This window comes from Mastomys coucha, unplaced genomic scaffold (assembly GCF_008632895.1).
Source record: "Mastomys coucha isolate ucsf_1 unplaced genomic scaffold, UCSF_Mcou_1 pScaffold18, whole genome shotgun sequence".
In the NCBI taxonomy this organism is placed as follows: Eukaryota; Metazoa; Chordata; class Mammalia; order Rodentia; family Muridae; genus Mastomys; species Mastomys coucha.
Genome location: NW_022196900.1, coordinates 59,701,044 through 59,722,868, shown reverse-complemented (window position 1 = coordinate 59,722,868; position 21,825 = coordinate 59,701,044). Strand labels below are relative to the sequence as shown.

Genomic DNA, 21,825 nt, shown 5'->3' with positions numbered 1-21,825 from the left:
GTGAGCAGATGGGGAAAATCTTAGTAACTGGAATCTGTACAAGTTTACTAAAGCTAAACTTAGGGCTCCATTCTCTCCTTCTCTAAAAAGAAAAACAAACATACAAACAAAGACAAAAACAATGGGGCAATCTTTCTTAATAAGGAAAAGATTTCCAAATTTAAAAGCATATATATTGAAATTGATCATGTTTAAGCATATAGCTTAATGAAGATAAATGTATTATCAGGTAAATTGCATCAAGAACATTTTTATTTTGCAACATTGAAACTTCTACCCATCCGTGTTCCTTGCCCTAGCTGTACCTTGGCAATCACCTTCGTACTTTACATTTTGACAAATTTGACTCTTTTCCATTCGCACATAGATGGGATCATAGAGCACTTATTTTGTGGCTATCTTATCTTTGAATAATGTCCTCATAGTTTGTCATGTTGTACCAGATAGTAGAATTTCCTTCTCTTTAAAACCAAACAATATTCTATAGCAGGCATGTACCATACTCTTAGTCGGTCTTAGGGTTTCAATTGCTGTGATAAAACACTAGGGCCATAGCAACTTGGGAAGGAAAGGGCCTATTTTATCTTACAGCAGCCTGTAGACTGTCATCTGGGGAAGTCAGGTAGGAGCTGATGCAGAGTCCATGGGAGAACACTGCTTACCTGCTTGCTCATGATTTGCTCAGTTTGCTTTGTTATAGCACCTAGGCCCACTAGCCTATGGATGGCATTACCCACAGTGAGCTGGGCCCTCCCACATCACTCATTAACTGTCAATCAAGAAAACACACTATAGGCCAATCTGGTGGTGATAGTTTATCAACTGAGGTTTTCCCCTTCCAAATGACTCTAACTTGTGTCAAGTTGACATAAAACTTACCAAACATCATTCATTCATGAATATTTGGGTTGCTGTAAGGAACATGAGTGTTTAAAAGCCTCTTTGAGATCCTGCCTTCAATTCTTTTGAATAAATACTTAAAAATCAGACTAGTGGATTGTATGTGAATACTGGTTTTACTTTTCAAAGAGACATCTGTATTTTTTTCTACACAGCAGCTGTTCATTTTGCATTTCCACCAGTACTGTCCAGCAATTCTAATTCTTCCATTTTTCCACTCATACTTGTTATTGATTTGAGGGGAAGTGAGGAATAGTGGCCATCTTAATAGGACAATGAGCATCTTGCCATGTCTTTGTTAGCCATTGGTAGATCTTTGGAGAAAGGTATGTTTGAGTCCTTTACTCACAGTCTTCCTGGTCTTAGGGTGGAAACATTGACTAGGTTTTAAAAGGTAAATCTCTTTCACTTTTGATAGGTCTATTAGAGAGTAATAAACCCAGTACATTCAAAGTCAGGCAACCTTGGCTGATGCATGCCATCTTTATGGGTGATTAGGAGGGTGGGGTGGTAGCAGCTCTGGGTGGATTTGTAATTTGCCACATGCTTTTAACTAATACTATTAAACAGTAGATCAGGATGAAATTGTAGAGGGCTACTACACTTTAGAGGAACTGCCTGTTCACTTTATCAGTTTCTTTCTCCCTCTTGAAGGGAGCTGAGCCTAGGGACTAAAATCATTCACTCAAACCATCAGTTGAAATTTATAGATAAATACTAGAATTTGGCTGAAGAAAAGACCTTGCTCATACAATTTATAATTTACAAAGTCCAAACAGTGAAATAACTCATTCCCTTCCCCTTAGAGAATGTTAATACATCTTACTGGCAAGTTCACGGTTCAGGTGGAGCACATACAGCATGATGAAATCACCCTAAGAACATGACACAAGGCCTTGCAGCCAGCCCCATGGCAGCTTCTACTGTCAACACTCAGAAAAAACTAAGCGCATCATGGACCACTCCTGCTCACCCTGGCTACAAAACACTACATGATGTTTTCCACTCTAGAGAGGTGCCTTCTATTTTGAGAAAGTGAGAGACACGCAGGGGCAGAGGATGAGTAAGGAAAAGGATGAGCTATGAGTCTTTTAGGCCAGAGAGAAAGCCAGGTTGGGATGGGACATTTCAAATCTGTAGTGTCAAGGCGGGGCTAGGGACTGTGCATGCTTGGCAAGTACTCTGACTCTGCCCTGGACCCTCAGCTCACCAGTTTTGGTTTCTGGGTCACAGAAGCAGGCCTAGGAGTGCTAGGAATCATCCCATTTCAGAATAGAACAGGGACTCCATCACCAGAGGAGCCTGGCAGTGTTTACACAGAGGCCGGTGAGTCTCATGGTCTTCCCAAGGTCCTCTGATTTTATAAATTTGAGTCAACAGAACTTATGTAGGGCCCCACAAAACTCCTGACTCCTACAAAGCAATGCCAAGTCAATGAATCCCGAGGATCCCCACACGGCCAGATCCACTTTTAATCTTTTTCTGTCCAGTCCCATGCTGAAGGTCACTTCTGTGGGCACTATTAATGGGGACCCCTGATCTCTGGCTTCCATAGCTAGTTGGAGAGAACAGAAGTGGATGGATGCAAGGAAAACATGCAGGAGACAAGTTTGTTTCTTTCCTGGCTCCATGTTCTTGATAACACAACTGTTTAAACAATTACCCAGACTTCCCTTAGTCTGTCTGTGCTATTTGCTTCCTACTGAAAGCATGAATTGACAGCTACCAACTCAATAGCAACCATCACTGTGGAATATCAGAATTCTGTCATTAAAAGACTCAACAAGAGCCAGAAGAGATGGCTCACTTGTTAGGAATGTGGGTTGCTCTTCCAGAAGACCTGGGTTCAATTCTCAGTACCCACATGGCAGCTCACAACTGCCTGAAACTCCAGTTCCAGGGAACCTGACACCCTTACACAGACATGAATGCAGGCAAACCTCCAATGCACAAAAAGTTAAAGTAAAATAAAATACAAGAGGCAATGAACATTTCCTATTGGCATGGGTCCAAAGGGTGACACTTTCCAACATTTAGTTCAAGAGCAATAGGTCAACAACTGGGCCTATCACAGGCATAGTTAAAAACCAGCAGGGCCTGGAAAGATAGCTCAGTGGTTAAGAACATGGACTACTGCAGAGGAACTTAGTTCAGTTCCTAGCACTGGTGTAGGCTGGCTCACAACCTTGTAACTCTGCCTTCAGGGAATGCAATTCCCTCTTCTAGGCTCCATGGGCACATGCACTCACATTACTTATGCAGATCCACATAGACACACACATTTACCCATAATTAAAAAAAAATAAAGCCAGCATTCATTTTTTGCAGCACATATAATAAAACTGGAATGATACAGAGAAGAATAATGTGAGCTCTGCACAAGGATGGTATGCAAATCTGTGAAGCATTAAATATTTAAAACCACCACCACCACTGCCTAATAACTACCACCACCACCACCTAGCCTTAAACTAAGCCACCATTGTCACTACCAACATCAAAACCCACATTATTTTACAGCTGAAAATATAGCTGAGCAGGAGTTCTTGGGACACTAATGTTTGTTTCTTTGTTGAAAATACAGAAAGGTTAGAAACTAAAGTACATTTTAGAAATCCACAGTACTAAAATAGCTCTTCTAGTGTGCCCCAGTCTACAGAAGATTTGTCTCCATCCCTTGCCACCCTCCAGCTCGCTGTAATGTTCAATTTTGGTTTAAAGAAATGGCTGAGTGACAAATTGCCTCGCAACAGGTCTTCGCAACGGCGGAAGGCTGCTGACAGAGTGAGTTAAAAACTGCAGTGTTCGCAATCTGGAAAACATCTGCCCTGCCTAGAGTGGTAAACTACCCCACTGTCAAAAATGGCCTGTGACAAAGCAGAACCCAAGGGGGGAGTTTGTGAGGTTGATGGGACAAGTCAAGGCTATTCAAGCGTAGACCCCAACAAAGTGCCCTTTGGCAAATCGTTGCAAGCCAAGGTGCCAAAAGGAAAGACAAAAGCAATGGGCCAGGTACCACCACTTCAAATGCAGCCACTTGGCTCACTACTTTTCTCACAGTGGGCAACTGGCAAAGGCTGCTGCTTAGGATCCTAGCTTGGTACAAGCAAGACCTTTACATAAGGAGAAACATAACGTAGCAGGGTTGATGCGCTCAAAGAGAGGGTAGGGGTTTGAACATGTAAATACTAACGCAAGCAAGGGTTCTGCCTCCCCATACACCACACCCCCAAACGGCAAGCCTCTACCCACCTCAGACAACAGGAAGGCTCAACCAGCGGGGAATGGAGAAAGAAGCAAGGGAACAAGCAGCTACAGTGAAAGGCTAGAGCTTTCTGAAGGGCACTCCAAGAGTAGTCCCTACGGCTTCAGAATTGAGCAGAAAAACTGCAGCAAGGGCTGTGGCAACTCAGTGAAGCCGTGCCTAGGTGAGGGTTGGAAAGGACACAATGTTTCCTTTTCAGTTTAGTTTCTGATTAGTTTCTACCTCAACCCAAGGCAAGGTGAGGCAAGGTGGCATGGCAGGTGGCCAAGGGATAGAGCTGAGACACAAGCGGTGAAGCTCTGCAGGCAGGATCTGTAGAACAAGGTCAGCTCTGACATCCGAATCAGGAGACTAGAAATGGGACACAGTGAAGAAAGGGCAAAGGCCAATGACATTACACTTAGCAACTATCGGCTCCTTCTCATATCTTTGGAGATGAGAGTAAAGCAATCAATGGATAGTATCCCAAAGGCACAGAGATCGGGATGCTGAAAGGGCAAAGGAAAATGGTAAGAGAATGACCATCCCTCCAAAAGGAGCCTGAGTTTGCTCTTGAAACAGGTTTGGCATGATGGACAGAGGGCAGGAGGGGTCCAGTGACCTCTTTTGCCTTAGGAAAACAAGTATCTCCTTAGCCTCTCATCATTAAAATGAATATGATCCCTTATCTTGTGGCCACTGAGAGAATGAAATTAACCAGTACAACATATCTTATTGAGCACCAATTGAATCTGAAGCCAGATACTGGTGTAAGAATCTAGTGAGATATTCACAGGTAGCAGTCTTCATCATGATACTAAGCACAAATCATTAGCTTGCAAATGGAAAAGATGGCAGACATAGTGACATCACCCAGCTAAGGGTTTAATGCGGTTTCTAGTTTGATTCTCTTACTAGATTGTATGTTTCCTTAGGGCATAGTCTATGTAACTCATTTGCAGTCAGAAGCACAGAAGCTCAACACAGACTGGCGTCAGTGACAGGCTTTCTAATGTCAGAAATGCCTGGGGCAGGAATGACATCCAGGGAGAATGAGAGGTGAGGTGTTGCTCAAACTATCATTCATCCTTTAAAAAAGAAAAAGCTTCCTCTAGAAATTCTCTGTATGTTCTAATGCCTAGAAAATGCATCCAATCCTGCACAGGCAAATCTCTGAATTGTAAATAGCTGTGTCAGGCTGAACTTAATTTTATATTCTATTCTAGAACGAAAATGTACAGGTACATCAATCCTCAACAAATGTGTTGGCATTTTAGAAAGTACAACAAATGCCCATATTTTCTGCTTAAAGATTATGCTATTTCTTTTAGACTTACTTGAAACTAAAACAAAAATTTTCAGTTGGAAAATGAGAAATCCCATGACAATTTTGAAATTTCCTTAAAGTTGACCAAACTAGAGAATGCAAGAACATTCCCTTGAAATTCTATCCTACTTGAGACAGAGAAGGAAAATGACTCATTTGCAATGTGCCCCACACCATTGAGCTCATTGCAAGATAAAGAATTATTATAATTTTTCTTATACTTTTATATGTGTGTGCATATCAGAGCACAACTTGCAGGAGTCGACCACCATGTGGGTCCCAGGAATGGAAAATGGTGACAAGAGCCTTTACCCTGAGATACCTTGTCAGTCCAAGAGTTCTTCTTGAGCTGTCTGTCTGTCTATCTATCTATCTATCTATCTATCTATCTATCTATCTATCTATCTATCTATCTATCCTCATCACTATTATCATCGTCTATCTCCACATATGCTCACATACATGAGTATATATATACACATAGTCACAGAACTGACTGTAGTTGAGACATGGTTCTATTTTTAAGCTATGTGTCCTTGAACAAAGTATTTAACATCTTGGAATCTCAGTTTGTGTGTGTGTGTGTGTGTGTGTGTGCATGTGTGTGTAATTTTTCTTTTAAAAAAATGTCCTTACCCAGAAGCTATAGAATTACTTATTCCTGAGGCGATGCATACAAACTCTTCTTATAGTTTTTCACTAATTCTAAGGACAATAAATGGTCAAGGTATCACTACTTGATATTGTCATTCTATAGTCTATAATTATATAGTATAGAACAAGGTTCTTTACTCTGGCACTAGCATTATTAACATCACTCTTTATGTGGCTCTTCTGGGTATCTTAGGGTAGCTAATATCATACCCTCTTCTCTCCCTAGTATATGCCAGTACCATCCTCTACTCCCATGAACATAGTGATAACCAACATATCTGCAGACAATGCCAAGTCTTCTGTGGATGGCAAAATTGCCCCAGGTTAAAAAAAAAACATTGGTATAGAACAAAGAACAATGGCCCTAGAGGCGGGAGACTTGGCTCCTGTTAATTGGTAAACTTGGGTGAGTCCTATCACCACTCTGAGCCTTGGTTTCTCAAGCAGTAAATTAGGACTGGAGTGTTGTGGGTAGTCCAGCCAATCAGCAGTGCTTGACTAACATATCTGAGGCCCTAGGCTCAATGCTGAGCACCAGCAGAGGAAAGGAGACAGAGTGGGAGGGAATGGTGTTGGAGAGTTCTCATTTATCTTTTATGGCTTTTTTGCAAGGCTGCAAGAAAAACATCTGGGGTGCTCTCATGCTGTTACAAAAGTAGGGTTCCCTTGTGATCACTCTGTTAGGGAGGGCCTGCTCAAGGGCTTATGAGAAGCCTTGATATTTGATGGCTTTCTACTGACTTCCACAATAGGGAGCCACTGCATCTTAGCAGCTTGTCATGGTCACATGGCAGAGTCCCTGTTCCTTTAATGGGTGCATATGTGGCTTCAATTGAAGAGTTCAAGAGGTACCATGTTCTTTCAAAACAGAAAAAAAAACTTTAAAAAATCCTAAGTGGCAGAAACTGTCTCACCTCTAGACTGCTCTTAGACATGAATTAACTAGTCTCACAACTTATGAGCAGGCTGTCTGCAAATTGATATCAAAAAAGAGATACACTATGCCCTCCCAGCACCACTGACAAATACCACGCAATGGTGACTTATAATGACAGTCTTCTTCCTCCGAAAATTCTAGAACTTGCACGACAGAGACCAGAGATTCAGTCTACTGTGGTTCTTGCATATTTTTAAAAAATTGTATTTGCCATAAGACTGCTAAGTCTTAAGACTTCTAAGTGCTGGAGGAGTGTCTATCAAAAGAACACAACCTTGAGTTTAGCCAGAACTGCAAGCCAGAAATGAGGGTTTCAGGTCCAGTCCCATCAGTGTCTGCCTGTACGTTATAGACAAGTCCTTTGACCTTTCTGAACCTGAGCATCACATACCAAAACCACTTTCTCTGTATCATGGTTATGAGTTCTAGATGAAGATGAAGTTCTTAAGCACCAAGCATCCTGAAGGTATATAGTACGTGCTCTACAGATACAAGCAATCTGAGATATCCTAATTGCACTTGAGTCTTTGGATAAGATTATAAACAAATCTTCCAGTTTGGAGGCAAGTGACTTTCTGAACAGCATCAGCTGGAAACTAAAAACCAGACGGCAGTTAGAAAAAGTCAGGGTTGGTTGTTCATGCTTGCAAACTCCCAGCCGGCATGCAGAAGATGAGTTAGGAGGGTTCCTGAGTTCAAAGCCAGCCTGAACTACATAACAAGCCCCTGTCTCAGAAATGGAAAGTAATTCATCTAAAGGGTAAGGCATTTTTTTATCCAGATGGAAGAAATAATGTATTTCCCATTAGTAGCATTTGGTTCAGGTCCCACCAAAGGTCTTTTGCTGTGATTTTCTTCCACTATGCAAAAAAGCTAACTAAGCTCTGGAGTCACTCTTGAGTTTTCTCTTGTCTTCCACATCTGACCAACCAGTGATCCTGTTATCACCAGTTTCCAGATAGACCCTCACCCTGCCCACAGGCCACTTCCTCCTCTACCTCTCTTGCTGCTAAAGTTGTCTGTTTCAGCATGCTGAGCTGTAAGCCTTCCGCTCAGAACACTTCAATGCCTACCCATGCACCCAGCGTCAGGGTACCATCCCATTAAGCCTCCATTTCACCAGCCCTCTGGACCATTACCTTTGGGACCTCGCCTGTTCCTCCTTGCTCTGGGACCCACTCCTCATTCTTTTGGGATGTGCTAGGCATCTCTCAGGACCCTGCCTGTCCTCACTCCCCCGATAAGTGTGTAGTGGGTTTACATTCTCTGAGGAATGGCTTGTAGTATCATCTGTTTGGACACCCAGCTCTTAGGACTATGCTATCTGTTTTCTGTGACTGCCCATTTTGTTCGGCCCCGCTGCTCTGTAGCTGTGGCTCTGGCTTTCTCAGCAGCTCCATCCCAGCTCACCCACTGTGCTGGGAAGCCCAGTCCATCTGCACATGGACCATAAAGTTGAATCAGCTCCAAAATAGCTCCCAAGCTATTTCTAGGGGTTTCTCTCTAACATTTCCATCCTCTCTTACACTTTATAATCATCCAGTAGATGTGAACAGACAGCAACTCCATTTTCCTTCCAGACACCCATATGCTTGCAAGACAAAGATCACATTTTAGTAGACTGCCCTTGGTCCCTGAGCAATGACTGCAGAGTCATCTTACTTCCTGGGTGATTTCAGTGGGACAGAACAGTTTTCTCATTGCTTCCAATAGACCTGCTTGCCAAGACAGTTTCTGTGTCTATGGACTTCCTGGGGAAAAGGCTCTTTTTGACAGAAATGACTGTGAAGGGCTCTCTGACCCTGTGCCTCCAGAGAGCTGGCACCACACACCCCAGAGCACCACTGTGTGGTGACTACAGGTGCTCTTTGAGAGTGGCACTGGCACCTGTCAGGAACTGTATGTACAGACAGCTAGGCTAATGTAGGATGGAGATGGTTTCTGCTCGAGAGACCATGGTCAATAGAATCCACCTTCCTAGGGCTTCCACACGGGGACCTGGATATTTGAAAGGTGACTGAATACATTAGAGCCAATAACTTCTATTTACCACATGCTGGGATGTCACACAGGTCAGACTTAAAGTTTTCATCCAAGGTAAAGCACCAGGGAGCTTCCTTCTGGTTGCCTGGGTTGCGGCAGTAGGAGTGGCCTCCGTTGAGCTCCGGAAAGCGCAGGGCGGTGAAGCTGTGTGTGTGGGGATACTGAGAATTCCATGGCTGGCACTGGCGCCCTGACTTGGTCACACTGACGGTTCCCCGGTAGTCTACACCTGTGCTATTGTAGCATTTGTGATCTGAAAAACATGAAGAAGAAGAAAAAAAAAAGCCCAGAGTGCTAGTAAGAAACAGAAGGGGACTTGCCCTCCCTAGCAACAGTTTGGGTGTGGGGAGGGGCGGGCTAAGGACCTCTCAGGTTTTCCTCCCTGCAGATCAGTGCAGGGAGGATGCTGGGCTCGGACTCAGGGCCTGCCTTGTACTCACATTCCTGGGAGGATTTAAAGCTTATGCTTCAGGAATAAAATGACCCTCTGCAGTGTTTTTAACTGGGGAATACAGGAAGAAATGGGATTGGGGAGGCAGCTGCGGCACAGGAGGGATTTCTCATGGTTCAGGAGTTAGTGGTTCAAGGAAGATTCAAGGCAAACTTTTTTCTTCCATTCCAACTGGGGGTGGGGGTGGGAGAAGCATCTAGAGATAACTCATGGGAAGTCTACTAGAGGCAGCCTGTGTTTCAAGTAGGAGCTGGGCTGTTTGTGCTGAAGGCGTGTGCTGCCTGCGAGAAAGCAGGCTCTCTTCTTACATGGTGCTTCAAAAATGCTGTACAATAACTCCCAAAGAAAATGAATTCTAGATGAAAGGCAAACAGGCAGAGGGGCAGCCTACTGCCTGGAGTGGGGACAGGACAGGGACTGGGACACACCTTCACATGTATTTATCAAGTGTGGTCCACCACACACGACATGAAACATGAGCAAAGCTGACACCTTTCCAGGGTTTGTACAGCTTCCCTTCTTTCTACAACACTCCTGTAATCTCCAAAGTGAACACATCCATCAGGCAGTCCTCACCACCACCACAGCTCCAGAACCTCAAATATATTTCATGTCTCAGTGGATCTGTCCATTCCAGACACTTCATATAACTGGGATCATGCAGTGGTTTCTTGTGTTAGCATTATATTTCCGAGTTTTACCAAGTTGTGGCATACGTCTGCATTTTGTTCCTTTCATAGATGGTATTTCAATTCATGGACATACCATCATTTATTTTATTAAAAAAAAAAACAAAACAAAACAGCTATTTTGGGGACAAGGTCTCTACTCTCCCAGGCTGGTCCTGAACTCACAAACTCACAATGTAGGGAAGGATGGCTTTGAACTGATGATCCTCATGGCCCCATTTTGAGTGCTGGGATTACAGACATTCATTACTCAGTTTAAGTGATTCTGGGAATGAACCCAGGGCTCTGTGTTTGCTCACCAAGCACTCTATCAACTGAGCTACACAGGCCACTTTTATGGATACTTCTCCCATGAACATTCTTAAAACACACTTATCTTTATTTTTATGTATTTGTGTGTTTTGCCTATATGATATGTGTGAATTACATTCATACTGGTGCCTATGCATCCGGAAGAGGACATTGGATCCCCCAGATCTGGACAGTTGTGAGCTGCCTGATGGGTGCTGGGAGCTGAACCTGGGTCCTCTGCAAGAGCAGCAAGTGCTGCTAACTACTGATAATCTCTCCAGCCCAAATTGTGAACATTTTTTTATATCAATTTCCATTTGAAGACCTGTTTCTAACCCTTTCAATTATGTGTTCAGGAGTGGAACTGCTGGGCCATTTAGTAATTCTGTGTTTAAAAGAATTAAAAGAAACCAGATCCTGTATTTTTTTTTTAATTTGTCTTCATGAAACTTCTTGAGGCAATTCTATCTAATCTACTTTAGAATGCTCAGGCATGGTATTCAGCTCGCCAGAAAGTTAGTGGTCAGCGGGTACTGTCGCAGTCCCAGTATGAACAGTTACTGTGTGTCAGCACCAGATCCCACCACTTACTTTTGTTTATGGGATCCGCCATGGGGATGCCAATTCGTATGCAGTTTGCAGCTTCCGGGCTCTCCGGCTGGGGAAGATCCTCACAGTTTGGCAACTTCAGCCTCATCAAAATCATGGGATTTGATCTGGCAAAAATGTACTCTGTCTGACACAGGACGTTTTCCAGCACTTCACATTCATCACGGCACAAGTCGCGGGGCTTTGGGACTGATGAGGTTTCGTCACAGTACGGGAAGGCGTAGTGGCACAGGGAAGGGATGGCGAACTGAGAACACTTATCAGATAAATGGCTGGAGGTGCCAATCATGGTGAAGGCAGCTGAAAAATAAACAGAGCTATTAACTCCCAGGGGCCAGGGTTTATCTCTGCTGTGATCCAGTCAACAGATACCAGGGAGAAACACACTGTGGGGAATCTGCTGGGCTGAAGCCCACAAGGCCAAGGGAAGGAGATTCATTTCAGATGTCTAAGTATCTCACTTTCACTGGCTTGAAAAAATCATTTTGACTACAAAGTTAGAAAAACAGGATTGAATTACATATGTACCATTTCCTAATAAAAAGAATTAATTGGGTTAAAGTACAATATATTTTTCTTTCTTTCTCTCTCTCTACAGAGAGAGTGTTTCACCCTGTACTTTTTTTTTTAATTAATTTTCTGAGGCTCTAAGACATCTGACAGCCCAAGGTCAGAGCTTGTTTCAGGCAGGGTTGAGCAGAGCATAGTACTGCGTTGCCAGATGGCAAGAGTGGCCTAGTGGCTTTGGATTATTTGCTTCATTTCATCGTGGCTTGAATACTTTCTATTTCATCTTTGGAAAATGAGGCAATGCACCAGAAGACCACAATTCAATTGTCCCAGTATGCATTGCGGGATCTCAGGCTCTGCTAGCCTAACCTCACACTGCACAGGGCTTTGTCCCAGTATGCATTGCGGGATCTCAGGGTCTGTTAGGCAAACTTCACACTGCAGGGCGTCTCTACCGAAAGTGCACCAGCCCTGTAGGCCTCCCAAGAGGCTGGTTACATTGTTTCACAAAGTGCGTTCCTTGGACTATTAAGCTGACAACATATTAAGAGCTTCTGAGAAGGACCACAGAGACTAACAAGTCTAGGAAACATTGGGTCAAACAAAATGAAATGAGTTTTTTTTTTTAAAACAAACAAACAAACAAAAAAGCCCCAAAATGGAGCTATAATACTTTCCAGCAAGCTGATACCCACTGAACATATGCAAGAGAGGGCTATTATACATTGTTTACCAAATATTTATATCAGAACGCCATTTATTTCATGTGTATCCTTATTTTAAAGTGTGTCCAAATGCTTTTGTACTGGGTGGAAACCCTGGGCTCAGTGGCCCTTCTTTGTCCAGTCTGTGTCTACTCTTGTTCTCAACCCCCAACCCCCGAGGGCTTCAGCAAAAAAAGCCACTCCACTTCCTGTCCTTGTTTTTGGTTCAACAGTTCCCCTCAGCTGCTTCTCAGTTCTGTCAGGCTGCTCAGAGAACAGAGTCTCTGGCCCTTTCTCTCTCCAATGTTTCTGTTACAGATTTGTCCCTATGTCTCTTAAAATGCTCAAGTCAAAATGGTGAAAAATGGTGCATGGTGCCTCCCCCTCCAGTCTTATATTAGGAAGTGTTTCACTGTGGCACTCCTGGAGAACAGCAGTTTCCTGATGTCTCTGTAACAACAGCTCTGGGATGAATGTTCTAGTCCAAGCTTGTTCCTTCCTAGTCTACACCACACTGCTTCCAAACCCAAACTCTGCGAGGGTAGAGACACACCTGGCTCCTTCATGCTCACATCCCCAAGTGTCCGGTCTGGTCCCAGCATACCGAAAGCACTCAGGAATATTTATTGAGTGTTTGCATGAATGTGAGACTTCTCGAAGCTTCCTTTTCCTCCAAGACTAACCTCTAATAAATTATTTTAATGTAAATTCCAGAGCAGAGAGATCACATCTTATGCCTCTTTATGGTCCCACTCCCAATCCTAAGCTTAGCCTAATTCTCTGTCAGGAAAGAAGCCCAGAAAAACTCCTGGCAAGAAAACTAGTTAAGGAAGGCTTAGTATCATTTCTTTGATGTTACCTACCTGTGATCTGATTTTCTATTTCCCCCTGCATATGCAAAGACTCCATATACACAGTGCGGTTGCCAATAAATCGGGCACATGCAATGCCTCGGTATGGCTGACAGAATCCATCTTCTTCATACTCGTCTCTAAAAACAAAGCACAATGATTCTTAGAACAGAACTACCCCCGCACACTAGTCACTCCGGCTGTGCAATACTATGAATGGTCACGAGGGGGCACAGTTGGGTACCGTATAATGAAGACTACACTTACAAAATCTTTTTTTTTTTTTTTTTAAATTCAGTTCTCAAACATCCCTTAAAACATCTGTTGGTCACGTTGGTCAAGTTTCCTACACCCCCAGAAAATCATCCTGAAGCGCAAAATCATCCTTAAATATGGGAAAGAACTTTTATTTTTGCAGCTGGTGGTGGGCTGGAAGATGATGTAGCCCTGTGAGGGAAGAGGAAGCAAGCGAAATCTGGGCACATGCTCTACAGTTTTTTGTTTTCGAAGTGCAGATTATTTCTGCTCCATTTGCTACAAAGGCATCCGCACATTAGCCACAAGATCCACACTAACTGACATGTCAATTAGGAGATCCACAGGGTAGGAAGCTGGTGCAGCTGGAGGAAGAGATGACAGTTGAGTTCCATGGCTCCTCACTGGGCAAGACTTGTCCTGTCTATCTTCAAGAGGCCAGAGCAAGCCACAGACCAAAAGATTTGAGACCAGCCACTAAATCCAAAGAACTCCGGAGCAAGCATCAATAGATACCTTACCTCTATGACCCTTAAAACTTAAAAAAAAAAAAAAAATCCATGAGAATTTTGTTGCTTTCTAATTATAATAATTGAACAAGGGCAGTAGATTTTTATCTTGAAGACAGGGGACACCAGGCAATGGCAAGAAAGCTACAGTGCCACAAGTCATAGGACAGGAGACCAGGATACTCCCACCAAAGTCCTCAGTAGGAATGCACAAGGCACAGAGGGTAGAGCCAGGGGGTGGGACAACAGATGGAGGCTACCCTGACAACTGCCTGCTACATCTGTGAGCTCACCTTTACCCCAGTTCTTCACCTCTGGCTGATGTCAGCGTCCATCTCCACTAATACCCATTTGCCTCTTTTGGCTTCTTCTATGTTAGAAGACAGGGTACCAAAATACTTTTCCTGTGCTCTTTAGGCAGGCTGGCCCAGGCCTGTGCATCATGGTGCTGGCCTTTAAAACAGAGGTTATAACTGGCCTCTCTGCCCTACAGGTACAAGCTTATATTATTTGCCTGTGTGTTAATTTAACAGTGCTTGAGATGGAACTAGGGCCTTATAAAAGCTAGGTGAGTACTTACCACTGAGCTATGGCTCCGGACACATTGATTTTGTTTATGACTAGTCTTAATATGTTGTCTAGTCTCACTTTGGAGGTGTAATAGTTCTACCACAGTCTCTCAAGTGACTAGGAGCTACCATGACGGGCTGCTAGAGAAGTCCCTTGAGACCGCAGAGATGGTACATCTCTAAAGCGTTTATGGTGAACTTAGAGGACACTCATTCAAAAGGGAGACATTTGCTAAGTGCTTAATTTTTTCTTTTCTCTTTGTTTCTCTTTCCTTCCTTCCTTCCTTCCTTTCTTCCTTTCTTTCTCTCTTTCTCTTTCTCTCTCTCTCTCTCTCTCTCTCTCTCTCTCTCTCTCTCTCTCTCTCTCTCTCTCTCTCTCTCTCTCTCTCCCACTTTGACTGTGAGCAGAGCTATGGATCTGGGCTTCCCTACCTACAGGTTTCCTATTCCTATGAGTCTAGCAGGCTCAGGGTGGCTGCCAAATGAGTGAAATACCATGAGACAGGATACTCTCTGCAGCTTCCAACACGAAGTCTCTCGATGAATCAGTTTGAAGGTGAAGATGAATTGATCGTTTTAAGTTCATCCTGAGACAGTTTGTACAGTAAAACCTTGAAAACTTCAAACACATAACCAAGGAGCACACTGTTCGCCTGACAGAAGGACCTGCGACTCCAGGGCTGCACAGTCCCTCATGCGCCCCATGTGTTTACTTTCATAAATCCTACAGTAATGGTGAAGCCCTTTTTTGGCTTAAATTGTACCTGGGTTGTAAAATTAACCCAACTTTTATTGGGTAACGAATACCATAAACCTATAGGGAAAAGAAGGCTCTGGATGACCTCAAGCTGAAAACCTAAGTGCAGAGAGCAGAGACTGCCCCGACCCACACCACCCCTGCTAGCCCAGGCCTTACTCTCCTCTTCCCCCACATTAGTGGAGCCAGGATGTTTAAAGCATTGTTGTGAGAAAGGTTTTCCCTCCCTTTGTGAAGCTCTTAAAGCTTTCATTTATATCTCTTGGGAGGACAAAATCTTGGAACTACCCCCAGATATAAATCCCTAACCCACTGGGAGTTCCTATAGTTTATGAGTGAGGCTTTGGCTCTAAACTTCTTACTACTTTTTAAGTTCAAGACTCCTGAAAAGACTAAATATTTCTTCTTTCTCAGACTAAGACGAGATTCAACTTGTTGGCTGCCCATTTCCAATCACCTGTTCACAGTTGCAGGTGAACTGGATGTTCTTTTTATTACTGTGCCCAGAACTTCTACCATTTTGACCAGTCTCTCTGGAACAGAGATTTAAAAAAAAAAAATCTCAAACCAAAAACAAGTAAGTGAGCAGCATGCGATACATCTGAGCAACTTTCAGCCTTGGCTGTATGCAAGGCTTTCTGCCGAAACACTTGAGATGGCTCAGTTGCTATAGCTGCTACCTACAGGCTGGACCGTCTGAGCTCTATCAACCCTTGGGAACTCCCTGTCCCCACCATGTAGGTAAAAGAAGAAAGCTGATTTCTCAATGTTGTCCTCTCACAACAGGAATGTGGTAGCATGCATACTCATGTACACCACACATGTATATGACCACCACCAGCAGCAGCAGCAGCAACAAAGACAGCATCTCTTGTGGAAGCTTTGAAAAGATCAGTGCATGGGGCTGGAGAGACGGCTCAGCAGTTAGGAGTACTGACTGCTCTTCCAGAGGAGCCTGGTTCAGTTCCCAGCACCCACATGGCAGCTCACAACCATTTGTAACTCCTGGTTCCGACACCCTCACACAGGCATACATACAAGGCAAAACATCAATGCGCACAAAATAAAACTAAGTTAAAAGAGAGAGAGAGAGAGAGAGAGAGAGAGAGAGAGAGAGAGAGAGAGAGAGAGAGAGATCCTAGTCCTTGGGCCCCACTTCCCGCCTATGAGGTCAGACTGTCAGGCTGAGCCTCTAGAATCTACTTTGCCCTAAGCTACGCTGCCCAGCTCCTCTCCTCCTTTATGGCAGGATCATTCCATCTCCGAGAAGTTAAGTGATTCCCTGGGATATGCGAAGGCAGTAAGTGACAGCCAGGATGGAAACTGCACTTACAAGCTCAGGAGGCTTTACTGTGTTGTCAGGTCTGTAACAGTGCTGTGCCTCCAGACTGCTGTGGACTTTATAGCAAGTTTTTATTCTGTATGAGGCACTGCAGATTTCATATGCTTATAAAATACATGTCAAGCCATTTAATAGACAAGAGGATTCTGAAGCATGTAGAGGTGTGACTGCTCCCATTTTGGAAAAAATGGAAGAGCATGATGAGGAACAGCGATGTGCATCCAGTTCTGCCTTCCCTTTATGGTGTGAGTAGCAGTTGTGGGGCCCGCGAGTCTCCTTACCAATCAAGACCCAGCCACCCCTTTCCTTTGCATTTAGTGTGCACTTCTCTTGATCCTGTCTCTTGCTTTCCACCTAAAACCAGGATGCACTAAGGTAGGACAGACAGTCAGCGCGCTGTTGTGGAGCCATGCCGTGATCTATCAGGAAGCTACAGGCACTGGGAAAGGGTGCCAGGAACCCACTGTTGTCACCTAGATACTGACTGCATGCTGAGTGATGGGTGTCCTGTGTCTCTTAAAGGTCTTTCAGACCAGCCGCTGGGTCCTCAGCCCAGTTCCTGCATGGGAGCCAGCAGAGCAAGCGTCTGCCCTTTTCCTGTGTGAAGGACACAGGGCTGCACAGAGGGATGCGGCCGTGGGTGGACTGTCTCTCCAGGATGCTCCAGGGCAAAGGAAAGGAGGGCTGCTCTGTGAGGTCCACATGGTACCACCCAGCGCTCTCCAGTTTGCCTGCTCCTTCCTACTCTGCCAGCTACTCGTGCGGCACAGACTTTTCTTTTAACAGTGAGCTGCTCTGTTTGAGCGCTTTAGATTCTCTGGGAGGCCTGGAATGCTCTCTATTAGCCTTTTATCTCTCTCGTCATTTCCATTCAGACACATCCTTGGAACTTTCCTGGAAAAGTCAGGCATCTCCCACCTTTCCCTAACACCTTGATCAAACCATCCCCGTAAGTTCCAATTTCATATCATAGTCATCTGCACTGTACTCACCTTACCATGACCCAGCATCAGGGCTAGAGCAGACTGAGCTAGACTAACCATTCTGGAAATTCTCTTCAAACACCATCATAATACAGGGCCAAGGGCAAGGGTGTATCTAATAGGCAGTTACCGAATGGATTCTGGATGCTATGTTTCACTCTAAAAGATGCTTTTGGGGAGGGGGGGTAGACATGACCAGTTACAATGCATAGCTTTCCTCAGTGAGAAGAAAATGAATACAGAGGTATTTTGCTAACTCTAGAGCGTAACCTAAGAGATTAAAAAGGCATAAAGCCTTGCCCACAGCATTCACAACAGCTAAAGGGTGGAAAGATCTCAGTGTTAGTGAGCAGATGAATGGACAGAGAAAACGTGGCGCATCCCTAGGGAGGGACAGTATTAGGCAGGTCCTGAAATCTGCGTTTTGTAGAAGCACCTATATTATATACTTTATAGGGAACACTGGGAACGGGCAATTCTCAGGGACAGAAAATAGATTGGTACTTGCCAGGGATTGGGGGACTGGGGATCCCTTAACTAGAGACGTTGAAGTTGTAAAACATTGTATGAAATTGCTCACTTCAAAATGGTTAATTTTAAATTATGAAAAGTTCACTAAAATTAAAAAAAAACCCCAAACCCCATGTTTATCTGGGGAACAAGGTAGAGAAATAGAACCTTGCCTGAGAGAGGGAGGTGCCTCGGCTTTCATAGGTCAGGTGAGAGGAGACTATGGACCCTCAGAGAGACACTAGCAACAGCAGAATATCAACAGGTGCTTTTGCTCTGAGTCTACGGCCAGGGAATGTGGCTCCACTCCTCACTTGTTACCTTATGGGACAGCCTGCAAGAGCCAAACATATAGCACTTCTGCCTCCTCCTCTGTCAGCCCACAACAGGCTGCTTCGTCACTGAGATGGAGCTCCTGTGGATGAGGAGCCTGTGCCCTTGAAGAAAACCATGGTGCTATTTGGAGTCAGTGTCCTCGGTGGTACTCTAAGCTATGGACCCAGCAAGAGGTGAGTGCTTCTGTTCATGTGAGGAGGGATTCTTCTTGGTCCCATTAAAAGTAACTCAAAAAATGCTTTCCAGAGGACTGTCATGGTCCTGAACAGGTGCAGAGGACCCTCGTGACAGTCTCTTAGTTGGGTTCTCTGGTAGCCTTATAAACTCTGCAGAGACCCAGGGCTGGTATAAGAACCACGAGCTTCCTGGGGCATGTAGTGGTCACTTGAAAGTGACAATCAGCTGCAAAGTGAAAAGAAGGCCACAGAATGGGGCGGAGGCTGGGACTCGGGTAGGGGGAGTAGGGGGAGGGGAACTATGTCAAGGATTGATTGGCAAAGGAATAGCTGAGCAACTCCACAGGGAAGAGGGACTGAACAATCTGGCTTTAAGATGCTCAAGTGATATTCATAGATATTTTTACAAATGGCTAACAAGTACATGGGGAAAATGATATCACTAGTCTTCACAAAAATGCAAAGCTACCATGAGATAGTATCTTACTCCAGTGAGAATGAGTATAATCACTGAACAAAAACTCTGCTGAGAATGTAGAGAAAGGAGAACTCCCATACACTATCAATAAACATAAATTAGTGCATTTTGTACATAATAACAGACTACTGAAAACTAAAGATAGAGAACTACCATAGGGATACAGAGATTCCACAGCTGGATATATATATCCACTTTTGGTGAAGTGGCATCTGGACAGGTGTAGACAGAGAGCAAGCAGGTGGGGATAAGGTGAGGGTCAGCAGTCTCGAGCAGGCTTTAGCTTGGGATGGTTGCAATAAGACGATGGGTGAGATGTGAGAACCTCTAGGTTCTCTCACAGACTCTGCTTTTAAAAGGCCAGTCTGCACGTGAGCATCAAAGAGAAGGATGTGTTAACATACCTGACCCCTAGGGTCAATACTCAAAGTGAGCCAATCACGGCATATTAGCCCACCCTGATGGCTCACCCAGGGGACCAGTGGTCACTGGGATGCCATTGTGAGCACAAGAAGTTATAAGGTGACTGTGTCAAGTGATGAGAATGTCTCCCACCACTGGACACAGACAGGGTATGTTTGTCCCCTTTGAGAAGCTGGCCTGAGCTACGTCCCACATCATGGATTTTGCTTTAAAAAAGTTAAGTCAAATTTCAAGGTTTTTCCTCCTCTTGGCTAGGAACCATTAAAACAAACAGAAGAATACTGTTCTGCCATAGTTTCCAGAAACACACATCACAGTGACTGTGTCTAACTCAGTGGTGGGAAGGTTCAGGCCGCACTTCAGGGTGGGGCTGGGAATTCACAGCTGCAGTGCACTTGGAAGGAGAGCAGAATTCTCTGGGCTTGTAGCTCTCAAATGTAATCCAAAGGAAAATGAGGCATGTAATGTATTTAGTTCCTATTTGAGGACACACTTAAAACCATAGGACCGCACGGGTGCAGTATTAAAAGATAGGGAGATACTCACAGGAACAAGGGGTGGGGGGGTGGACTCTGCTTCTTCAGGTAACCGAGGTTTCCATGGTCAGGTACACTTCACCTTCTCAGAGGTTATAGATCTTTCCACTTTTCTTGCTATGAGGGGCTCCTTCACCTCTGATGTCAGGCTGATGCCAGGAAGCCAGAGGTGACAGCTGGAGCCCTGCCAAGCACAGGGCCCCCATGTTCTACCAGAAATCCTTCACTTAAGCTTTGGTGTGTCTCCAATAACAAACAACCAAATCATCCCCTAAAATCTCCCACTGAGGATAACGGGACTTTGGAATATTATGCAACTCACCCAAGCCTGTCTGGGCAGATTTCCTACCACAAACAGTACTAGGATTTGATTTGATTTCCCCTGCTTTTTCTTTTATGTCTTTGGCCATGGGCTGAAATACTTGGTTTGTGGAAAGAGTGGCAAACGGAACTCAGGCACTTCTTAGAGGCATCTTACTGCTCAAAGGCACTGCAAAGCCCACTCTGCGGTTTTATTTTCCGTTTCGTCTCAGGTTTGTTTCCCACTCCTGCTGATGGTAGGTAGCTACAAAAGGCTTCAGACAAAGCAATGGAAAGACAAAGGCATATCCAGTCCCTGGATCCCCAGAAAGCAACAGAGAGAGACCATATCAAATTTAGAATGTCAAGAACTTTAAGATTAGAAAACGGGCCGGTCTGTCTGGGCTGCGATCCAGAGTAGACCTTGGGTGCAAGCTCTGCGGCCAGTCCCACAACACCCAGAGAAAGCTCCACTCCCAGGTGCTCTGACACACCCAGGATCAGAGGTGAGCAGGAACCAACATCTGTCCCAACACTGGGAGTAACTGGGACCAGCGGGACCAGGCACACAGGATCTCCGCCAGCCCAGTGACTCGGGTTCCTTCCGGTCTGTCTGGGCTGGGATCCAGAGCAGACCTTGGGCGCAAGCTCTGCAGCCAGTCCCACAACACACAGAGAAAGCCCCACTCCCAGTGATCTAACAAGCCCAGGATCACAGGATCCCAGGATCCCAGAATCACAGGATCACAGAGACAGCTTGACTCTGAGGAGTTTGGACACAACCAGGATCACAGGAAGGACAGGTTCCAGTCAGATTTAGCAAAGGCAGGTAGCACTAGAGTTAACCAGATGGTGGGGAGGGCAAGCATAAGAAAATAAACAACACAAATCAAGTTCACTTGCCATCATCAGAACCCAATTCTCCCACCATAGCAAGTCCTGGACATATCATCACACAGGAAAAGCAAGATTAAGATTTAAAATCACTTATCATGATGATGATACAGGACCTTAAGAAAGACATAAATAGCACCCTCAAAGAAATACAGGAGAACACAGGTAAAGAGCTAGAAGCTCTTAAAGAGGAGACACAAAAACCCCTTAAAGAACTACAGAAAAACACAATCAAACAGGTGAAGGAAATGAGCAAAACCATCCAGAATCTAAAAATGGAAATAGAAACAATAAAGAAATCAGAAAAAGAGACAACCCTGGAGATACAAAACCTACAAAACAAATCAGGAGTCAAAGATGCAAATATCACCAACAGAATGCAAGAGATAGAAGAGAGAATCTCAGGGACAGAAGACACCTTAGAAAACAGTGACACAACAGTCAAAGAAAATGCAAAAAGCAAAATGTTCCTAGCCCAAATCCAGGAAATCCAGGATGCAATGAGAAGACCAAACCTAAGGATAATAGTTATAGAAGAGAGTGAAGA

General features: G+C 44.4%; 1 protein-coding gene and 1 non-coding gene across 2 annotated transcripts in view; one reads left to right on the top strand and one right to left on the bottom strand.

Annotated features, from left to right (window-relative positions):
* The window catches only part of Ror1 (receptor tyrosine kinase like orphan receptor 1), a 357,307-nt gene that overhangs the window by 20,049 nt on the left and 315,433 nt on the right, over positions 1-21,825 (bottom strand). The window contains exons 5-7 of the mRNA XM_031377942.1: positions 13,223-13,350; positions 11,128-11,445; positions 9,113-9,358 (exon numbers count right to left, since the gene is read on the bottom strand). Coding sequence (XP_031233802.1) covers positions 9,113-9,358; positions 11,128-11,445; positions 13,223-13,350 — 692 coding nt within the window. The remainder of the gene's footprint in view (positions 1-9,112; positions 9,359-11,127; positions 11,446-13,222; positions 13,351-21,825) is intronic.
* LOC116097236 lies at positions 3,212-3,319 on the top strand. Its single transcript, XR_004121290.1, has one exon. It is a non-coding gene; the product is annotated as a U6 spliceosomal RNA (small nuclear RNA).